This window comes from Lygodium microphyllum, chromosome 10 (assembly GCF_053477565.2).
Source record: "Lygodium microphyllum isolate KBCC chromosome 10, Lygodium_microphyllum_v1.1.10, whole genome shotgun sequence".
Classification (NCBI taxonomy): Eukaryota; Viridiplantae; Streptophyta; class Polypodiopsida; order Schizaeales; family Lygodiaceae; genus Lygodium; species Lygodium microphyllum.
This window is the reverse complement of record NC_141144.1, coordinates 60,572,424-60,591,141: the sequence shown is the minus strand read 5'-3', so window position 1 is coordinate 60,591,141 and position 18,718 is coordinate 60,572,424. Positions and strand designations below refer to the sequence as shown.

General features: G+C 44.6%; 1 protein-coding gene across 4 annotated transcripts; it reads right to left on the bottom strand.

The window, feature by feature from the left end:
• Nucleotides 1–257: 257 nt before the first annotated feature.
• Nucleotides 258–18,387, bottom strand: LOC148030059 (putative serine/threonine-protein kinase At1g54610). Of its 4 annotated transcripts, XM_087686333.1 has the most exons (9): nt 17,895–18,386; nt 17,311–17,801; nt 3,766–4,050; nt 2,995–3,312; nt 2,690–2,917; nt 2,435–2,535; nt 2,115–2,229; nt 1,387–1,929; nt 258–1,309 (listed from the first exon to the last, which is right to left on the bottom strand). In XM_087686333.1, the coding sequence occupies exons 2-9, from the start codon at nt 17,680–17,682 to the stop codon at nt 950–952; spliced, it is 2,322 nt and encodes a 773-aa protein (XP_087542459.1). In that variant the 5' UTR covers nt 17,683–17,801; nt 17,895–18,386; the 3' UTR covers nt 258–949. The 4 variants fall into 4 exon arrangements, with proteins under 4 accessions (XP_087542459.1, XP_087542462.1, XP_087542460.1 ...); XM_087686336.1 differs by lacking the exon at nt 3,766–4,050 and having other exon boundaries at nt 17,895–18,387; XM_087686334.1 differs by having other exon boundaries at nt 17,311–18,386.
• Nucleotides 18,388–18,718: the final 331 nt, after the last annotated feature.

The following is an 18,718-nucleotide window of genomic DNA, read 5'->3' as shown; positions in this document are numbered from 1 at the left end:
ATATAACTACCAAAAGCTTGCAAACGTGAGAAATTAACATCCCCCCGCAGGGATGTTTGTAAGGTGGTAGTGGTGGTGGTGGTGGTGGTAATAAAACCTTTTCCTAATATCAAAATAAGTGGACACGAGAGTAAAACTGGAACTATGCTTTTTTTTGTTTGCAAGCATAGCTTCTAGAACTACTTCAATTCAATTAAAAAAGCAAGGGCTCTCTCCAGATTTTGCTTACTTTAAAAGAGAAAATTTAGGCCAAAAATTGAACTCAGGCTAAACAAATCAGCTCTTCACTTGACAAGTACAAAAGTGGGCCACTTAACTCAAATTAACTAGCAGTAATTTTTCAAAGACACCTTGTCACGGTACCATTGTAATGGCACGTGTCTTAATGGGCAATGCTAACAAATTACAATGAATGGATCATATACCTAAAACTGTTTCACCCAATCTTGCATTGTGGCAGTTAGCATACAGTACCTTGCACTTCACCCAGGACTGAAGTTGTTCAGACTGTTGGAAGTCCTTTGAAAGCTCAACCAGCATAACTTATGGGCAGCATATCCTAGCCAAATCCGTTTAATAAAGTACAACAGTCTTCATGTACATAATTCAGTTTGGGCTCAAGCCTCACTGGCACAGTTCCATATTAGGGGCCTTCTGCAGCTCGAACCCACCTCAACTGTCTAGACAGGAGATTCCCTGGTACAGGTACCATTTTACTGGCCTTCTAACTGAACCAGGATGAACCCAACATTCTGACAGCCTTTTTGTAAAACCCTAATCGATAGTGAGAGGAAGGAACCAGCCTTTTTGTAAAACCCTAATCAATAGTGAGAGGAAGGAACAGCCAGGCTCCATGAACTCAAACATGGCATAGCTGTTTTGTAATACTGCCTCCAGGCCTATTATTAGATACCAAATGAAGCCAAAAAAAACCCTTATCCGCAGAACATCACACCTCTCTTTCCCTGTCATGATTTTCAACTACAGAGGACAGTCCTCGTTCGTCTTCACAAAGTGCAACAATCTCACCGCTGGGCTGTGATCTGACAGGTTTCCAGCGGCCACTACTGCTTGTCTGTGATCCCACCCCCTTCCCAAGCTCTGGAATTTCTGAAGATCCATTGGATCCACTAATCCATGCTTTCTGGGACATTGCAGCATGTTGATGCTTACCTTTGTCATAGCGAGATCGACGAACTGCTGCCTGCACTTGCCGTTCATGCTCTCCCAGTATGTGTTCAAGGTTTGAGGATGGATGCAACAATGGCCCAGAAAAACGTATGCGAGGAGGAGCCTGTGCTGCCAAGCCCTGTAAACACACGTTTTGTTATGCATCCATTAAGAAATATTCAATGCCTTCTAATGAAACCCAGAATCAGGTCTTACCAGTGCTTGCCGATCTCGTTGAACTGAATCTTTCCGGAAGGAGCTGTCCACCCTGTTCAAGACTGACATATTTGACAGCTGTAACCGACCCTGCAGCTGCATTGCAGACTCGGTTACATCAAATTTTTCATCTTTCATAGCCTGCACTGCACCAAACTTCTCCCTCTGTCTGGAGCCATTCATTTGCTTGGAGAAATCCACACCGCTCCTATTTGCTGCAGCTACTAAAGTCGAGAGGCTAGAGTTAGCAGTTTGAGATGTGTAACCAGATTGTGACTTGAGATCAGAACCACTTAGGGAGTTGGAAGGGTATGATGGACGACGAGGAGGATCTATGGTAGGATCATCTTCTTTCTGTTTTTTAATGCCCATAAAGGGAGCATTAAGGTATCCTGAAAGACCAGAACGTCCAGGAGGTGCATAAATGCCAACTCCTGCCACTGCGCGAGGAGGATCAAAAGGAAAGCCCACAGCTGAATCCTCTTGCCTGGGATTGAACTTTTCACTTTTACTTTTTGCAGCATGCGCCATCATCCTCCGTCGCTGCACAGAAGAGAGGAAATTCAAAAAAAAACCATTGATGTTGGATTTTGTAAAGACAGGTTACCAAACAAAACTAGATGTTCAGCATTGGAACAGGAACAAATATACTCATTTTGAGTTTTGTTGCTACCCTTCAGCAGGCCTATACTCATGGAAGAGATCTTCCTAGAACCTACGTAACACACCTGTATAGATATTGCCAGCTCAGCATTTGCATCAGGTGCAGGAATGGCCTTGCCCAGCTGTCCAACTCTCTTCACAGCATCTGCACCATGAATTCGCCCACCAGCTGCTCTTTGCCTGCAAGCAAAACATTAGGTGCTATACAACTGAACTAGTGAGATTCTTAATTAAGCACCCTTGTACAACAGCCATTGCAGAATTACAAATAGGTGAAATTTTGACCTGCTGAGTTACAAATATGTGGACCTGGAGTTTCTAAAGAAGACAGGAAGAGGGTCGCTAAAAGACGGCTTGAATAATGTGAAGCCAAATAGACATTTACCTCCGTGCTTCTTCATCTCGTAATTTTGCATCCAGCTCTTTGCTGGGTGGATATTTGGGAAGGCTTGCAGGATCACATGCCAGTGGCTTTGTGATGAAAAACTGAAATAGCTCAAGAATTAAACGAAAATCAATCCAAACTGCCAATCCTGAGCAGCAAGCACACACACTGGAAAATACATACAGCCTTTACGGAAGAAAAGGGATCGTGTCATATATTCAGCTATTAACTATAGCATAAAATGGCAGCACTTACATCACTTTTAAGTGCCAATGCTGCTGTCCCTCTATCAGCTGGCTCTATGGCAAGCAACGTTTCAATTGAAGCCAGAGCTGATGGTGGAAAGTCCTTGAAGGTTTCAGAGATGCACCTCCTGTAAGGCTGTTTTGGCTTAAATATTGTAGCATGTGGAAGTTTTGATTTCTTCCAATAATCCTCAGATGGCGAACCACAAAGCTTAAAGATTTTGTGTAGCTGCTCTACCTGCTAGCATTGTATACAGTTAAATTTTTAAAAACTCATGCGTGCAATAACGTAATGCAAGAGAAACAAAATCTCACCTCAGTTCTACCTGGCATAATGGGCTTTCCTGCCAATAATTCTGCTAAGATGCAACCTGTGCTCCACAAGTCAACCCCAACTCCATACTCAGTCGCACCTAACAAAAGCTCAGGAGGGCGATACCATAACGTTACAACACGGCTGGTCAAGGGATGCTTTTGATCAGATTGATAGAAAGTGGCAAGCCCAAAATCAGCAATCTTTAAAATTCCTTCATTATCAATGAGAAGATTAGATCCCTTTATGTCACGGTGGAGAACACCATGGCTGTGACAGTGATCAAGTCCTCTCAGTAGCTGCTGTAGGTAGCACTTTACCTGAGTCAGACACCAAAAGAGACATGTTAAGCACCAGAAGAAAAATGGTGAGAGTATAGTATCATCCACCACCACTTTAGGTAGGTTGACAAAAATATAACTCTGGTTCACAAAGAAACAGCACTGCCTACAAAAAAAAGGCACAAATAAATCTAGCAAGTCTCAAAGATCTTGAGGTTTAAAGATCACCAAGCTCATGAAAATAGACTGATGACCTGTTCTATGTTTAGTTACAGCAGGATAGCAGCAACATCCTTGCAGGATGTTTGATTTAAAATAAGGAGATGTGCAGCTGGAAATATGCATGCAGAAAAACCCCTTATAAAACAGTCTTGCCTACGGACTTTTACAACTGGCATCTTATTCAACCAAGAACAAAGATTCTCACAATCTGTAAAATGCGAGATAACTTCTCACCCTAGAACAGTCAAGGTTCTTGGTTTGCATAGCTACCTGTGGTTCAGTGAATGATGTTCCAGGAGAAGCTGCAAGCCCGGCTAGATCGTGCTCCATGTATTCAAAAACAAGATAGATACTGCAAGACATTCTGGATGTTACTAATCCTTCCAGCTTGACAATATTAGGGTGATTGAGGCGCCGTAAAACTTGAATCTCTCGAGCCATAAATCTAACACTTTCTGGTTCCAGATTGTCGAATCTCACTTTTTTCAATGCAACAATTTTACCAGTCTCCAAATCCCGAGCCTTATAAACATTACTATACGTGCCTTGACCAATCTGTTCAGACAAGTTCAACTTTATCCTTCTGATAGTTTGAAATTTGGATAATATAAGAATAGAGCAGCTTTAAGAGAAAAACCACGAATCAACACAGTTATCTTTAAGCATGCACAAAAAAAAAGGACAGCCTCCATGGGTGATCTGTGATTTGCATAGAAGATGTTAACAGCTAACAAATTTCATGAATGAATCTTTAAAACTATTGCTCAAGTGTAAATCTGTCTTACATCATTTAAAGCTAAGCTGGTAAGAGGAGTCTTACTTGTTTGTGAATTGATTGAATAACAACTTCAAGCTCTTGAGGTTTAAATAAATGTTGATGTAAAGCCTACCAGAGTGCTGTTGGCCTTTAAAAATAAGGTGGTCTTAGTTCCAGAAATTAGCTGTCTTCAGCACATCTCTGATTAGCACCCTTCAGATGGCTCAAACCCTCAAATCATAAATATCTACGCTTTCCATGTGAAAGGTGAGAAGGATCGAAGCTTGCACGCGAGCTATGGCGGGAGAGCAAGAGCAAGAAAGAGAGAGACAAGAAATGGGAACTCCAACGGTCACAATGTGTAACCGGGCCTTCCTTTATTCAAACTGTCACTAAAAGAATAAAGAATAAAGTGACGTGACGGGCGCCCGCCACCTGCAGTGTGCAGGTGGCGGGCACTGTCAGTGTAGTAATACACGGGGCGGCACGGCGGAGGCGCCTTTACCCCCAACAACCTCCCACTTAAAGGCGAATCTGCCCTAGTGAGAGAGAAAAGAAAAAAGAAAAGATAGTACCAATGTACATAGGTACAACGGATGAGGAAAGGCGACATCTCATCTAACGCCCATCAACCTCCTGAGGAAGGCAAAGTGCTCAGTAGTGAGGCTCTTTGTGAGCAGATCTGCAAGATTCTCGTCAGTGGAGATCTTGACAAGGTCAACAGACTTGTCCTCCACGACACCACGTATGAAGTGATACCTCACCTCAATGTGTTTTGTCTTCGCATGGAAGACTGGATTCTTAGCCAACTGAATGGCACTCATAGAATCCGAATGCAGTGTAGGTATAGCATCAATCCCAAGGTCAGCAACTAGACGGCCTAACCATATGGCCTCCTTGCAAGCCTCAGTGGCTGCAACATACTCGGCCTCAGTGGTAGACAAAGCCATACACTTCTGAACCCTGGACATCCAAGAGACAGCCCCTCCAGCATAGGTGAATACATAGCCAGAAGTGGACTTCCTACTATCTGCATGTCCTGCATAATCGGAGTCAGTGTACCCCACGACCCCTGTATCCTGGCTGCCATAGCAAATACACATATTTGTTGTGCCCTTCAGGTACCTCATGATACCCTTCACGGCATCCCAATGTCTGCTGCCAAGTGTAGCCATATAGCGTGCCACAACACCAACTACATGCGCAATATCTGGACGAGTGGCTATACATCAAACTGCCCACGGCTGAAGAATAAGGGATCTTGGCCATCTCGGCCCTCTGCTCATCTGTCTGCGGACAATCGGCCTGTGATACCTTCACATAAGAAGGTAATGGACAGCCAATAGGCTTTACGTCCTGCATGCAGAAGCGCTCAAGGACTTTATGAATGTACTCCCGCTGTGAGAGATACAAAAGCCCCTGATGCCTATCGCGCTTAATGCGCATCCCAAGTATATGTGAGGCCTGTCCCAAATCCTTCATCTCAAAGCTCTTCTTCAGCTGAGATTTAAGAGCATCTAGCTCATCATGAGCTTTCCCTGCTATCAGCATATCATCAACATAGAGTACCAAGATAAGCAAACTGCCATCACGGGCTTTCTTCGTGTAAAAACACGGATCCATAACACTCCTGCTGTAGCCCTGTGACTGCATAAAGGCATCAAACTTATGATACCATTCCCTAGGTGCCTGCTTCAAGCCATACAAGCTCTTCTTCAACTTGCACACTAGGTGCTCCCTGCCAGGTTCTGCAAAGCCCTTAGGCTGATCCATATAGATCTCATCATGCAAGTCCCCATGTATAAAAGCCGTCTTGACATCCATCTGATATAGATCTAAGTCAAGCTGTGCAACCAAAGCCAAGACTAAGCGCAAGGTGGTCATTTTAACCACAGGAGAAAAGACCTCATCAAAGTCCACACCATGTTCCTGCTTAAAACCTTTGCTACCAATCTAGCCTTGTATGCCGGCTTGGGGTGTCCAGGGGTACTTTTCAGCTTGTACACCCACATGCATGGCAAAGCCTTCTTGCCCTTAGGCAAGGCAACCAAATCCCAAGTCTCATTCTTATGCAGGGAGTCTATCTCAGACTGCATAGCCCTCTCCCAGGAGTGACTGTCACCCCTGCGCATAGCCTCATCATAAGTGAAAGGCTCTCCTACATCTGTAACCAAAACATAATGCATAGAGGACTGAAATCTGTCAGGTGGACGTCTGTCTCTAGCAGACCGTCTCACCGCAGGCTCTGCTGCCTGTCTAACTGCCTGCCCAACACCCTGGCCCTGTGGAGGAACTGCTGCAAGTTGTACTACTGGCTGTGCTAGAGCTCTAGGCTCCTCCTGAAAGATCACTCTGCGGATCTCAACCACCTTCTCAAGCTGCCTGTGCATCTTGTCTTCATGGAAGACGACATCATGGCTGCGTACTATTTTCCGCGCCTGCGGATCCCATAGGCGATAGCCCATCTCTCCTGACTCACCATAGCCAAGGAATATGCATTTAATGCTCTTTGGATCCAATTTACTCCTCTTGTCCTTGGACACATGGCAGAATGCCTCACATCCAAAGACACGGAGATGCGCATAAGAGGGTGGCTTACCAACCCAAACTTCCTCTGCAACCTGAAAATCCAATCCACTGGAAGGCGATCGGTTTATGACATGCACTGCCGTACTAACTGCCTCAGCCCAAAAACTCTGGGGTAGGCCTGCATGGCAAAGCACAGAGCGCACACGCTCCTGAATAGTCATGTTCATGCGCTCAGCCAAACCATTCTGGGGTGGGGTGTAAGGGGCGGTCAACTGACGCTTAATACCCCTGTCATCACAAAACTGCTCAAAAGCACGTGAGACATATTCTCCCCCATTGTCAGTCCTAAGGCATTTCAGCCTATACCCAGTTTGGTTCTCAACAAGAGCAAGCCAACGCTGAAAGACTGCCAAGACTTTTGCTTTATGGAATAAGCACACACTTTCCTAGAAAAATCATCAATGAAGGTAACAAAGTACTTTGCGCCACCCATAGACATGCAAGGCATAGGCCCACAAACATCGGAATGCACCAATGCCAAGGGCTCATTCATGCGTGGCCTACCCGATTTCTTATGCGTAGACCTATTCTGCTTACCATAAAGACAATGATCACACGAGTCAAAATGTGCATAGTCCAAAGGCGGAAGATACTGCAAACCAGATAATATTTTCATTCCCTTCAAAGACATATGCCCCAAACGGGCATGCCAAAGTGATACATGTGGGATAGAGCCCACTGCCAAAACATAGTCTACAGAAGACCCAGATACAACAAGAGGATAGAGGCTGCCAGCCTTGGCGCCTCTAGCAAGCACAAGTCTACCTTTGGTAATTTTCCAGGCAAAATCTCCAAAACAGACATGAAACCCTGCATCATCCAACTCTCCTGCAGACATAAGACTGCGCGTAAGCGCAGGTACATGACGTACATCCCTGAGCAAAAAGGAACTGCCAGTGGAAAACTGCAACTGAATATCTCCACAGCCCACAATATCAAGAGACCTGTCATCTCCAAGTCTGACTAATCCAGATACAGTACGGTAAGAGTGAAACCACTCACGGTAAGGCGTCACATGGAAGGACGCACCTGAATCCAATAACCAGCACTGTGCATACATACTAGATGTCTCAATCAAGTGTGAAGCATCAGAAGAACAAGCTGCAAGTATAAACTCATCACCACCATCGGACTCCTCAGTCTGCGTGACATTAATTTCCTCAATCTTGACGCTGGACTTCGCAGGTACTATGTTGCGATCAGAGGACTTCTCCTACACTTTATCTTTCCCCTTATCCTTGCACTTCTCATTGCGCAACTCATGACACTGTGGTCTAATATGGCCCTTTTTCCCACAATGATGACAAGTGACATTTGCATTGCGCCCACGCGACTTACTACGCGACTTGCCACGAGATTTAGACCGACCCTTCTGCGAGTCACGGCCTCGGCCATTACCACGGTCATACCTGTCATTCCTGCCTCTAACTGTCAAAGCATGACTACCACGAGAGGCATCCAAGTTTTTGCAATTCACCTCTTCCTGAAGATGAGCACTCTCAACATCTGCTAATTTTAGAGTAACACTAGAGACACAAAGAGCAGTACGGAAAACATCCCATGACTCATTCAGAGTCCCAGGCAAGAAAAGAGGAGTTACTTCCTCTCCAAAGGTGATATCCTGCGAAGTCAGGTTCTTCAGTATAGCATGGAACTGGCTCAAGTGAGCAGACATAGTCGCATTATCCTTCATGCGCAGATCCATAAGCTGCTTCAACCAGTACATCTGACTCGCGGGACTTTTCTTATCATAAAGATTCTTGATCTTATTCCATAGATCCCATACACTCTGTGCTTCCTCAAATACATTATAATGTACCTGTTCAGTGAGAGACAATACAATCGTGGACTTGCATAGCTCATCAAGTTCAAGCCAGTCGTCATTGTCCATAGTTTCAAGCTGCTCCCCACTCAACCGAAGTGGCTTAGTCTGAGATTTCTGCACCAAGACCTGCCAAATTTGACTCTTCCAATAAGAGTAGTTGGTACCATCCAACTTTGTGATGTTAAATATGGCACTATCATGCGAAGATGACGCCATTATGCAGGCTGGAAATGCCCAAACAGTCCAAAACTGCTTGCTGTTTTACTGCAGAAACTGCCCAAAAATGACCAAAACGGGGTCCAAAGGGCGAGCAAAGTGTACCAAAAGTTGCTGCCCACTTAGTACTAGGTGCGGTACACCAAATCAAGATATTTCAGCATGAAAAGTACACCTCAGTCCACCAATAACTGCTTGCTGTAATAAATTGCAGGTATGCAGTCTAGAGAGCAAACTGTCCCAAAATAGGATCCAATGTCAAGCAAACAATGCTAGGTCCAAAGCCGGTATGAAACGGACATAAGCAAGGCCAATGACAGTGAAAAGAACATGAGCTCAACACCGAAGCATGTCAAAATAACATCTGCCAGTGAAAGGCACACCCCCAGACACTCTAGGCAAAGTGTTCCTGTAACTGCCAAAACCTGACACAAATAGGTGTCCGCTCAAAGAGAGAGATCCAAATACGAGACTCAGCTTATAAGCATCCTGTGAACCAAGAGTACATCAATGCATATCCATAAAGATCGGAGTATGATCCCAAAGTCTCAATGCGTATGTAGCTGCTCAAGACATAAACTGCTCCAAATACATGTAAGTGCTCCAATAGCATGCAACTGTCAAAGGTCAAGCAAGCATGTAAAATACTCCCACTGGCACAAAAGGCTTACAAAGCGAGCTCAGAAGCTCAAACAACCCAAGAGAAAGCACCAGTGATAAGTGACCCTGTCAATGCATCAAGCGCATCCAAGAGAGTATGACATACATGAAGCACCAGTCGTATTAACCATGAAGCAATACATAAGCCCAAATAAGCTCTCGGTCAACTCAATGACATCCAAATAGCAACCAAGATCAGTGATCAAGTAAGCCGAGAATGCTCAAATACATCCAAATCCAAGCTCCAAATGTCGGTATGGCATACAGGAACCAAATAGCATATGTCACGAACCAAAGCACGTAATGCAAAAGCCTAACTGTCAAGCAGAGACATGAGGCATAGACGGTCCACGAGCATGCCAAGTCGGTCCAAATGCCAGTGAAGACGGAGCTAATGCGAAGCTCAAGAGCATCCCATAATCTCATACATATGCTCCAAGTCGTCCCCAAATGTCAGAGACATCATGCCAAAGCTCAAAGCATACATCCGGTATCGATAGGTAAGTGCCAAAGCATGTAAAGTACCTTCAGCCCACTGTTATTCCGGCATGTATTTACTGTTCTAAACAATAGATTTCAGCCCCGTATTCAAGCCAAAATCGCTCCAAGTCGTCCCCAAATGTCAGAGACATCATGCCAAAGCTCAAAGCATACATCCGGTATCGGTAGGTAAGTGCCAAAGCATGTAAAGTACCTTCAGCCCACAGTTATTCCAGCATGTATTTACTGTTCTAAACAGTAGATTTCAGCCCCGAATTCAAGCCAAAATCATGGTCAAACCAAATGCATACATCCCCAGTACATCCGGGTAGGAAGTAGACCGCATACGGGCATCAAATAGCTCCAATGGGATGAGGCATAAGCAACAAATGTCAGTGTCAGGGGTGCTGCCCTGTTTCCAGCACTGTTATACAGTGAATGGCAGTTTCAAAACGGAGAATGATCAGCTCCCAACCTCAATGTCAAGCCAAAGCATCAAAATGACATCCAAAAATGGCTCAAATGCCCTCCAAATAGGCCAATGATGAGTGCTCCATGAGCAGCAAAGCATTCAGCTGTAAAACGTGGAGGTCAAAGTCTGAAAATGGGCGCCATATTCAGCGTGTTGAGGCCTGGAGTGCTGCTTTAATCACGTGGCTGAATGTTGAGTGTGGGGGGGCTCAATGATGGCCCAAGGTAGGCACATACCAAGCCATGAAGGCCCAATGCAAAGCGGAGGGAAGATATGAGCTATGGAGCTCAAGAAGAGTGGCTGCCCTTTGTTCCTGCCCTGTTTCAAACTGAGAATACACTCAAATGCCTGCAAATGCTGAAGCAATACCTCAAGGGCAAGGCCCTGATGAGGCTCAAGAAGGCCGGGATGGAACTCAGGAAGCCAGGGAGAGTCGGGAGCTCAAGAGGTTGGCTATGGCTGCCGGGATGGAGACCCAATGCGTGAAGCGAGTCAATGTGAAGGTCGGGAAGCACCGAGCCGAGCTCGAGCAAGAGAATGCCAAGCTCTGATACCAGTTGAAAGGTGAGAAGGATCGAAGCTTGCACGCGAGCTATGGCGGGAGAGCAAGAGCAAGAAAGAGAGAGACAAGAAATGGGAACTCCAACGGTCACAATGTGTGACCGGGCCTTCCTTTATTCAAACTGTCACTAAAAGAATAAAGAATAAAGTGACGTGACGGCCGCCCGCCACCTGCAGTATGCAATGGCGGGTACTGTCAGTGTAGTAATACACGGGGCGGCATGGCGGAGACGCCTTTACCCCCAACACCATGCACACGTGACAAATGCAACAAGTCATGAGCCTAACGTACCATGTGTCTCTCATGCTACATGTAGCATTGTGGGTGCTTCAATCCAGTAGCTGGAAGCAGGAAAGACTAGGGTGCAACATGATCTGCCGGCCATGTGAGATGGCATCAAAATGCCAAGTCAGAGCCTACCTCCATGTGATACTCTCCTTCTATTTTATTGGCCAACTCTCCAGGCTATTCATTATCTTGTCCGGATATGTTCCACTCCGGAATGCCTCTTATCCAGACTTGTCCAGAAATTGGCACCCTTCTCGCACCATAGCACCTGGTAGGTATAACCTCAAACCCACCCTACCCCCCGCTCCCCCAAAAAAAAGAACCCACCTTACAACTGCATTAGCTCTGAGTACAAACTATTTGCCAGCATATGGCTGTATTCAGCCACACTGCCTCTTACATATAGTACCCACAATAACTAAGATTCGCTTCTTTTTTATGCCCTTCTTGTTGTTAGTTGGTACATATCATAGGTTTTAGGCACACAGTTTATCCTTCATTTGGGAACCTAACAGAGGCAGTGGCTGGCTTATTTAGTGCTTCTCCACTTGTCTTGTATCTCATCTTGAGGCTTCTTTATCCTCCACTCCTCTCACATTGTATCATCGCATCATCTTGCATCCTTGGAGAGAGGAAGATTGGAGGCACTGCTGCTGTTCATTATTTGCCTGTGGTGGTACCTCTATATCTCATGCTTCTCCTATGAATTTCCTTGCACCTGCACTTTGGTTCTTGTGTTCACGTTCTTTCTTTTTGTTCAGTGTTCTCTCTCTCTCTCTCTCTCTCTCTCTCTCTCTCTCTCTCTCTTTGTGTGGCTTCCAATCATCTGCATGTTCTCACATGGAATCAAACGACCAGTGTTGTGGGTTCACTGGTTTTGTGTGCCATCACCGACAGTTTTCAAATCTAAAAGTTCGTGTTTTTTGCTGGATCCTTCCTATCTTGCATTTGAGCTTTCTATCTCCTCTCACCTTGACAGTCCATCCTACTGATGGGCGACCTATTTTTTCTTGCATCTGAAGCTGTAGCCCTGCATTTTGGGCTGGTTCTTGGTCCTAGAGGCTGGATCTGCTGCTGCAAAGACCCTACTTGTTGCCTGCTGTGGTGAAACCTCATACACCTTGCATTTGTGGGCTGACTGCTCCTGTAGCTGATTCAAATATGCATTTTTTAAATCTCAACCCTAGACACTTGTTTTTGTTTTTCAAGATTTACATAGGGTCTTATGTGACAATTATTGTGATTCTTCACTATATTCACTTTACTGTTGCTCTACTTATGTATATGAACTGCTGAACTCTTGATTGGGCTGATTTGACAGCAAAGTGTCCCAGGTACCTCTCTCTAGCTGCTATCTTCAATCACTCTCATGGCACCTCCTTGTTCTTCTACTGATAACAAATCTTATTCAGCCTGAAGTGTTTTCTAGAGGCTTGGTTTATGCAGTTACAAGGGAAGGCCATCTCAGGCTAGCACTCTACATGTTCGTCGAGCTTATGTGGCTACTGAAAAGGGTGACAAGAAGAAGGTGAAGTGCAGCATGCTTCTCCTATGGCAAGTAGGAGCATCCAAAAGGATTGCAAGAAGCTAGTGGCTCTTTGGTAGAAGGGAAAGAAGGACAAGATCAACTCCTCTCTTCATCACCCTTGAACTCCCACTCCAATTCCTATCACGTGACAAAAGCCGCAACAACCCAATAATCCATTTTCTAGCCCTAGTGACCTTATCATCTCCACACATTCCCAAGCAAGGGAGGGACTATGAGAGGGTGATGGTCAAGCTCACCAAACTCACCAATTTCTTGATGTGGTGGAGCCTAAGGAAGGCTTTTTATATGCATTGATTCATCTAGCAATTTAGAGCTAGTGTAACTTCCAAGTCCATGACGGTAAGTTCAAATAGCAAACAGTGTTTGCTCCTAAAATCTATTCTCACATAGGAGCAAGCGGTGTTTACTCCTAGTTTATTCTCACATGGGGGGCACTTCAGCATTCCGGCTCAAGGAGTGGAATCCATTGTCATGATGAGCTCTATGACAAGCTTCAAGATTCAACAATTTCCAATTTTCATGATCAAGGATCATATCTAATCAATATCTCGATATCCATGTCCTTTTGAGCCACCTTGGTGATGGCTTGGTACCCATTGCTTGGGTATATGGTTTTGGATAAGATTATAAAAGATATGCTTTCACTCGGTGGTCCTAGCTAATTGACATTGTTTGTATGATATGATGTTATGGCTTTCTAACCATCACTACTATCGTATGGGACAGGGGGGCGATCCCTAGGGGGCTTGCATATTCCCCATCATTGTGTACTTGATTATACTAATCATCCATGATCCAAGAGAGCAAGGTAGTCAAGTATAATCCATCCCATCTATCCGACCCACGGAGGTAGAACGGTACCAAATGTACACACAAATGTAAATTTAAAAAAATGCAATGTTTCATACAACCATTTCAAAATACATAAGAAATTAAGGGTTAATCTAGTAAATATTACTTGTTCAAAATGAGAGTTATGACCTAAGAAATAGAGTGTCACAAGGTGTTAACCCCAACACGAAGAAAGCAAAATAAAATAAAATAGACGCAGAGCAAAGGCGAAAAAAAAGTAGCCCGACTGAAGAAAGAAGGAGAGAAAAGGCCAAAAGCACAAGGGCAACCTTAAAAAGTCCAAGGTAAATGCAAAAGGGGAAAGGTGCATTTTAAAATACAAAGGCGTACCCTGAAATCTTGTAAAAGTGTGCCAGGCGGTGGAAAATCTGGAAAGCTAAAACAGAAGACAAAGACAAAGACAAAGGCCAAGACAAGGAGAAACAGAAGACAAAGGCGCACAAGGAAAAGCGCAAGTCAAAACCTTTGTAAAAGAGCGCAAGCGCAGACCACTCTACAAAAAATGCTGATAATATTTGAATGGACCGAGGAATGCCAACATGCATACAAAGGACCTAGGCTACAGCCGGCCCTATAAAAAAGGGGAAAAGGGGATGACCACCAAGAAAGAGATTTAGAGTTTTGTATATAAAGTTGAAAAGTGAATGAGAAGCTCATTCTTGTGTGTGGCAAAAAGTGGCTCTCCTCTTCTTCTTCTTCTTCTTCTTCTTCTTGCTTGCTTGAGCTTGTGCTTGAGAGAGGGAGTGTGAGTGTGAGGGAGTGAGTGTATGAGGGTGAGGGACCGTGGGGTGGAGAAACTCTCCGTCTTCTCCTCTCTTCTTCTCTTCTCTTCTTCTCTTTTCTCTTGCTCGCGATGATGGAGCTTGGAGCGTGGGGCTTGAGGATGGAGCTTGCACTTGGATCATGGAGCTACCGGAGTGCGCGGGAGAGGAGATAACTCGAACGGCATGGAGGTAAGCTCACTACACCCGTAGATATGGATGTTAGTACTCAACTTGGAATGCTTGAAACAATAAGCGGTCCGTGGGTCTTGGCGGTTGAGCGAAAACTCCCACACAAGGCATTATCTATTCAGTACAAACTTTCACCTTGTTGCTTCAACAATGAACAAGACGAGAGTCAAGACCAAATACAAATACTTTAAGCCAATGAGTGCTAATAAAGATAGGGTGGTAACTTGTAATAGAGAGTTAGGGAAAAATTCAAGAGGAAGGTGGTAAGAGAGAGGTAGGGCAAGAGAAGGTGGTAGAAAAAGTGCAAGCGGAGGTAGAGAAAGAGGAGGTGGTAGAAGAGGTAGAGAACAAGGAAGAGAATGAGAAATAGGAGGTGATAAGAAGTAGAGTAAGAGGAGTTGGTAGAGATAACGATAGAAAGAGAGGAAGAGGAAGATTTTCAATCCCCCCCAAAAAATTAGCAAGGCCCTTTTTGTCCAGTCCAAACTAAACAGATCCAATGTATCCGATAAGACTGGATGAATTGGATGTATCTATTTTGTACACGAACGAAATGCAACCTACAAGAGAGAATGTCAGTTTGGGATATATCATGGCTTTTAGACACAATGTCTAGCCTCCATTTAGGCACCTCACAAAGATAGCTAGGTGGCTCATTAGGGCTTCTTCAATTGTCTTGTGTCTCATCCTAAGGCTTCCGTGTGTGTGTGTGTGTGTGTGTGTGTGTGTGTGTGTGTGTGTGTGTGCGCGCGCGCGCTCTCCACTCCACACATCGTCAGATTGCATCATCTTGCATCTTTAAAGAGAGAGAGACTAGAAGTACCACTGCTACTCATCATTGTGAGCTGGTTGAAGTTATTTGTACATGGATTCCATTGCCCATACATTCTAAGCTCGTGTTTAATTCTTTCAATTAGTGTTCATGTCTTACCCATGTCTCTTAACTGGATGCACTTGCCAACACATTGTCCTTTCACCCACATAAAACCATAACAATGGCCACCCCGATCAATGCTTTGCTCGTTTGCTACTCTCATGAACTACTTGTCAAATCTTCCAAATTGAGGATTTGTTTGGTGACATCCTCAAAAGGGGAAAGGGAGGGGAGGGAGGGAAGAGGGAGGAAGAAAATGGTAGATAACTCCAAAAATGAGATAGAATTTATCTCAATAATCCAACTCCATGCATCAAAATCATTAGCGCCTCCTCATAGCTGATCTCAAAGTGAACTCTTGAATGGGTCCACCCACCTGGCCTTATGGCCTCCTCTAGGTCAAGTTAATCGCATAAAATTTGGAGAAACATTAACAAGAAACAAAGCTTGATCATACTTACCTTGGAACTAGTTAAACTACCAAAAGCTAACTACCCTTGGCTTGATCTTAGCCACCCCTTAGCATGGTCAAACAAAACAAAGACCTGGCTACCTTAGGATTGATATGCACAATTCCTTCATGGCTGAGTAATTGCCTTTTTGGCTGGCTGGAGTCATTATGCACTCTCTCTCCCACAAAAGATAATGAAAATTGGCAAACCATTGAGAGCGCTACACCTCCCCACAAGAGACCATTTAAATTATTCCCTATCCTAAATTTGAATCAAATAACCAACTTCTACTAGCTATAAAAAAGAACGGCCAATTGCTCTTGGGCAAGCACAAGATTTATGCTTGTAAGTAGGGAAGGTAAAAATTACCTCTCTAGGAATTGTCATTCTCACAACTAACAATAACATAAGAGTTAATTTATCATTGAAGAGGAAACTCCTACTTCAGAATATGAAGGCACTACTTGCTTGCCTTTAGAAATTTTAGTATTAGCAAAGATTGAATCATGCCACTAGTGTGCTTGTAGAGGAACTATAAGCCACTAAATTGGATACATGAAGTTAGTCGTGTAATTTGATCAATGGTCTATGCCCATGATCCCATTATAATAATCAACCAACACCCAAGCCTCAAGGTATACAATGATCCACAATTACTCGAGGAGACAAATGCAAAGGGAATCTTTGCTTAAACTCTATGCCAATCTCAAGGTTACTCTAATAACTGCACACTCCTAAGGAGAATAAACAAATGGATTGCCATGTTCAAGAAAACCTCAACTACCAATAATCACTATGGCAAGAACCTTCCACACATGGCAACTTTGATAGTAAACTATAACTTGGAAGAATCCATGCCCACATAGCCAAAGAATATACCATTATCATACTACGAATATGCATTAGTAAGCCACACCAAACCTTGGAAGGCCAGAAAGCCACTCCAAACCTTGGAAGGCCAAGCCACTACAAACCTTGGAGAATCTGACTCAAATATGGTGAAAACCGTAATTGACCAGGAAGAGAAAATTGTTTGACTTTACCTCTGTGGAGACAAAACCAATTTCAAAATAGCAATATCTCCTCACGGACCAACAATCACCATGTACTTCCAATGATGAGCCATGAGTAGAAGCATTACAAAAACCAAAATCACATTCTTTCCCACATACAACAGCAAACACTTCAAGTAACATGATACTAAGAAGGATTGTGTGAACAGTAACCAAACTCCTAGAACATATAGACCTTTCCCTTCAGCATCAGTTATATGAGAAGCTGGTTACCTTATCAAGTTTCTCAAATGAATCTGCTCGTCTTGGGATCCAGCCTTTCACAGCATCTCCAGCTACAGCCGAAAGCCATGCAGGCCATCCGGCTGTAACTTGTTCCCCCTCATTATGCTTGGGTAGGTTTCTTAACCTACCATTGGGTTCAACTGGTATCCACTGCTTGTCTCTTCCATCATCGATCGATGTATATTTAACCACTCCACTCAGCTTCAACCTGTCCCTTTCTTTACCATCCACGGCATTGCTACTGTCCACACGGTTCAACCTTCCCGATGAAGTGCTCCTCTTGGACCCATGAACTCTATCCTTTCGGATGTCAATGTCATCGTCTTGTACAGCTGCCTCTTTTGTACATGCACAGCCCATCACTGGCTAGAAACACTACTCGCAAACCGCTTAATTGTCTTAACTGCGAGTACGGTGACCTGCAGGGAGGCCACTGAATGCCTTGCACAGACACACATCCATCTGCTCTAGAGAGAGACCTGCGTGAAAGGGAGAAATTGATACCTTTTTCCTGATGCCTAGGTTCTTCCTCTGTAACCACATCAGGTCAAATGCGAATGATGGAAGCTTACTTGAGCAAGCCCTAAGAGCAACGTCTGACCCAGGGTCGGGGGGGGCAACTTCCCAACAGTAGGACTGCAATCCCTACCTGCAGAAGCTCCGATGGAAGTTTCGATGAAAGGTCCGGCGGGGAAATTTCTGCGAGGGAGAGGAATGGGACTGTGTGTCAGTGCGTGATGGCGTTCTCGCGAGCTCCGGCGGTAAGGGAGGGGCAGGAAGATGCAGCATCGATGGGGGATGCCGCTCCTGCACGCATCCGGCACGAGCCAACGAAGGGGGGCGTGATGAGCGGGCCGCAAATGCTGGAGAGACTGGGAGCAAGAAACCAGGTCAACCGGAGAGAGAGAGAGAGAGAGAGAGAGAGAGAGAAGAAGACGAAAGGGGGAGAGAGACAGAGACACAGACACAGAGAGGGTCTGGGGGGGCAACAATGGCAGACCCGATAGAGAGGGGGGTTGCAGCACGCACCAGTCTGCTACTAAATTTGGTCACAATAAGCCATGGCATATCCTCAGTTATAACAGTACAATAACAAGATATGGTTTTTTTTTTTTATTTTTTAGTCAGAATCCATAATGATTTGCCAGTCGGTTAATTTAAATACCTCTTTTCTTGGTGGGTGAATTTAAATCATGTCTTAGAGAGGTGTTCACACATAGGCCAGCATCACGCAACATGGCAGATGTCGTCGATCGGGTTGTAGCCCAAGTGGTTTGGGCTGGGCGTCTTGGTGCGTTCATAGGTGCGTGAGTTCAAACCTTGGATGCATCCTTAAGGCATTTTTCAAAGTTCAAGTCTTCACAAACAAATGACTCATTAATTAATTAATTAATTG

What these genes read in the sequence shown, in the direction of transcription:
- LOC148030059 (XM_087686334.1), bottom strand. Translation starts at nt 17,682, where the DNA reads ATGGGCTGTGCATGTACAAAAGAGGCAGCTGTACAAGACGATGACATT. An exon ending in CGAGATGAAGAAGCACGGAG is followed by an intron (nt 2,230 to 2,434) that starts GTAAATGTCTAT and finishes TTTTGCTTGCAG; the next exon opens with GCAAAGAGCAGCTGGTGGGC. An exon ending in AACGAGATCGGCAAGCACTG is followed by an intron (nt 1,310 to 1,386) that starts GTAAGACCTGAT and finishes GTGTGTTTACAG; the next exon opens with GGCTTGGCAGCACAGGCTCC.